This window comes from Electrophorus electricus, chromosome 7, assembly GCF_013358815.1.
Source record: "Electrophorus electricus isolate fEleEle1 chromosome 7, fEleEle1.pri, whole genome shotgun sequence".
NCBI classification, from domain to species: domain Eukaryota; kingdom Metazoa; phylum Chordata; class Actinopteri; order Gymnotiformes; family Gymnotidae; genus Electrophorus; species Electrophorus electricus.
Genome location: NC_049541.1, coordinates 1002501 through 1005000, shown reverse-complemented (window position 1 = coordinate 1005000; position 2500 = coordinate 1002501). Strand labels below are relative to the sequence as shown.

Genomic DNA, 2500 nt, shown 5'->3' with positions numbered 1-2500 from the left:
TGTAATGTTGGGTTAGGACGGTGATTGTGTAATGCGGGTGTGTAATTTTGGTGTTGGTTTTGGTGTAATAATGTAGTGTTGTGTAATGTTGGTGTTGGTGTAATGGTAGTGTGGTGTATTGGTGGTGTTTTGGTGTTGGTGTAATGTTGGTGTTGTAGTTTTGGTGTTTGTATGGTGTCGGTGTAATGGTGGTTGTGTTGTAGTGTTGGTGTTTGTATGGTGCTGTTGTGTTGGTGGTGTTTTAGTGTTGGTGTATTGTTGGTGGTGTTTGTATGGTGTAGTGTTGGTGGTGTTTGTATAGTGTTGGTGTTTGCATGGTGTTGATGTATTGGTGGTGGTCTTTGTATGGTGGTGGTGTAGTGTTGGTTGTGTTTTGTGGTGGTGTAATGTTGGTGTTTGGTGTCGGTGTAGTGTTGGTGGTGTTTTGGTGTTGTAGTGTTGGTGTTTGTATGGTGTCGGTGTTCAGTAACTGTTATGCACCACCGCTCTGTTCACCCATTGTTCATCTTTCCTCAGTAATCTGGTGCAGAATGAATATATTGATCTTTCACATCCTTTTCTGCGCACTAACTGCTTCCCACACTTATTTTTGGAGGTGTGTGTGTGTGTATGAGAGAGAGAGAGAGAGAAAGAGAATGTGGGTGTGTGTGGGGGTGTTTTCAGATAAAGGTTAATGCAAAATGTGTCTGCTGAAGCAAAGAAGCTCTAATTTTGTGCGCACACACACACACACTTTTTACACACTTCTCTCTCGCCTCTTCATCTTTCATACCTTAATTACTACTTCTTGTCATTGGCCCATATTGCAGAATCCACTGAACACACCCGGTAACACACACGTGTAACACACACTGCACTCCTCACAGCTGAACACACCCGGTAACACACACGTGTAACACACACTGCACTCCTCACAGCTGAACACACCCGGTAACACACACGTGTAACACACACTGCACTCCTCACAGCTGAACACACCCGGTAACACACACGTGTAACACACACTGCACTCCTCACAGCTGAACACACCCGGTAACACACACGTGTAACACACACTGCACTCCTCACAGCTGAACACACCCGGTAACACACACGTGTAACACACACTGCACTCCTCACAGCTGAACACACCCGGTAACACACACGTGTAACACACACTGCACTCCTCACAGCTGAACACACCCGGTAACACACACGTGTAACACACACTGCACTCCTCACAGCTGAACACACCCGGTAACACACACGTGTAACACACACTGCACTCCTCACAGCTGAACACACCCGGTAACACACACGTGTAACACACACTGCACTCCTCACAGCTGAACACACCCGGTAACACACACGTGTAACACATGGATTTATGCTTGAAGTTTGAGTTGGGTCTTAGCTTTACTTATAAATTACTAAATTGTCGTTGTCATTTTTTAACAATCAAATTTTGTTAGTTTTTGAAAATTAGGAATGTAAGTCATATTTTCCTGTGGTCATACGCAGCACTGGTGATGTTTGGTTGGTCTGCTAAAGCACGTGTCCGGCTGGTGTGTTTTGATTGGCAGGTGGTGGGCGGATCCCAGGGTTCACAGGTGAAGCTGTCGGACGGTTTGGTGAAGACGGTGACGTCCGCTGCCGCTCACCTGTCCAAGCCGGGCACTACCACTCTGAGGATGACGGGGGGAGTTATCACGGCCACAAGCTCCACTCCAAACACACCTGCCTCTGCTGCTGCTCCCACCGCCCTGCAGGTGTGTGTGTGTGTGTGTGTGAGAGAGTGTGAATGAGTGAGTGTGTAAGGGTTTGAGTCATTGAGACTGAGTGAGAGTGTGAGGGTATGAATGAGTGTGACTCTGAGTGTGTGTAAGTTTATGTACCCAAACAGTCACACTCTTAACATTGCGTTTCGTTGCGTAAAGTGAGAAAATGTGTTAAACGTGTTAACCCTTTTTTACCCGTCTCTCACCCTCCAGCCTGCAGAGGGAGCTAGTGTGCCCTCGACCCCGTCGCTGTCTAAAACAGCCACTCAGCACCCCGTCCTGGTGGCAGCCAATCAGGCATCAGTAATCAACGCCGCGAAGAGCAGCAGCTCGGGTGTCAGCATGGCCAAAGGCACCGCCCCCCTGGTAACGGTCACCAAGAGCCTCAACATGCCCGTCATCAGTCTGTCCAAGGGACAGGCAGGGACACCAGTAGTGAACGTGCCCAAAAGCGCCAGCCCCTCATTGGTCACAGCGGCGTCGCTAGTGGGTGGGGCAACAGTGAGTGGGAAAACAGCTGCTGCCATTTCAGGTAACAGAGCCGTTCTAACACTGGTCAGACTGGGTTGAGCTGTAGTGGTGAATAGAAGTTGTTTTGCAGAAATGACTAAAACTGTCCTCAGGAGCTCAGTTAACAAAAGGTGTGTGTGTAGGTATGCTGAAACTTCACTCTGGCCAGTCGAGCTCCCAACAGACAGTGTTGACGATTCCAGCTACACAGCTAAAGCAGCTCAGCCTCAGCG

The 2500-nt window shown here is 48.6% G+C and overlaps 1 protein-coding gene across 3 annotated transcripts in view; it reads left to right on the top strand.

Moving 5' to 3' along the window:
* yeats2 (YEATS domain containing 2) overlaps positions 1-2500 on the top strand; it is a 25658-nt gene that overhangs the window by 15033 nt on the left and 8125 nt on the right. For all 3 annotated transcript variants that reach the window (XM_035528506.1, XM_035528505.1, XM_035528504.1), the window contains 3 exons: positions 1563-1748; positions 1971-2289; positions 2411-2500. The exon at positions 2411-2500 is cut by the window's right edge and continues 45 nt beyond it. In XM_035528506.1, coding sequence (XP_035384399.1) covers positions 1563-1748; positions 1971-2289; positions 2411-2500 — 595 coding nt within the window. The remainder of the gene's footprint in view (positions 1-1562; positions 1749-1970; positions 2290-2410) is intronic.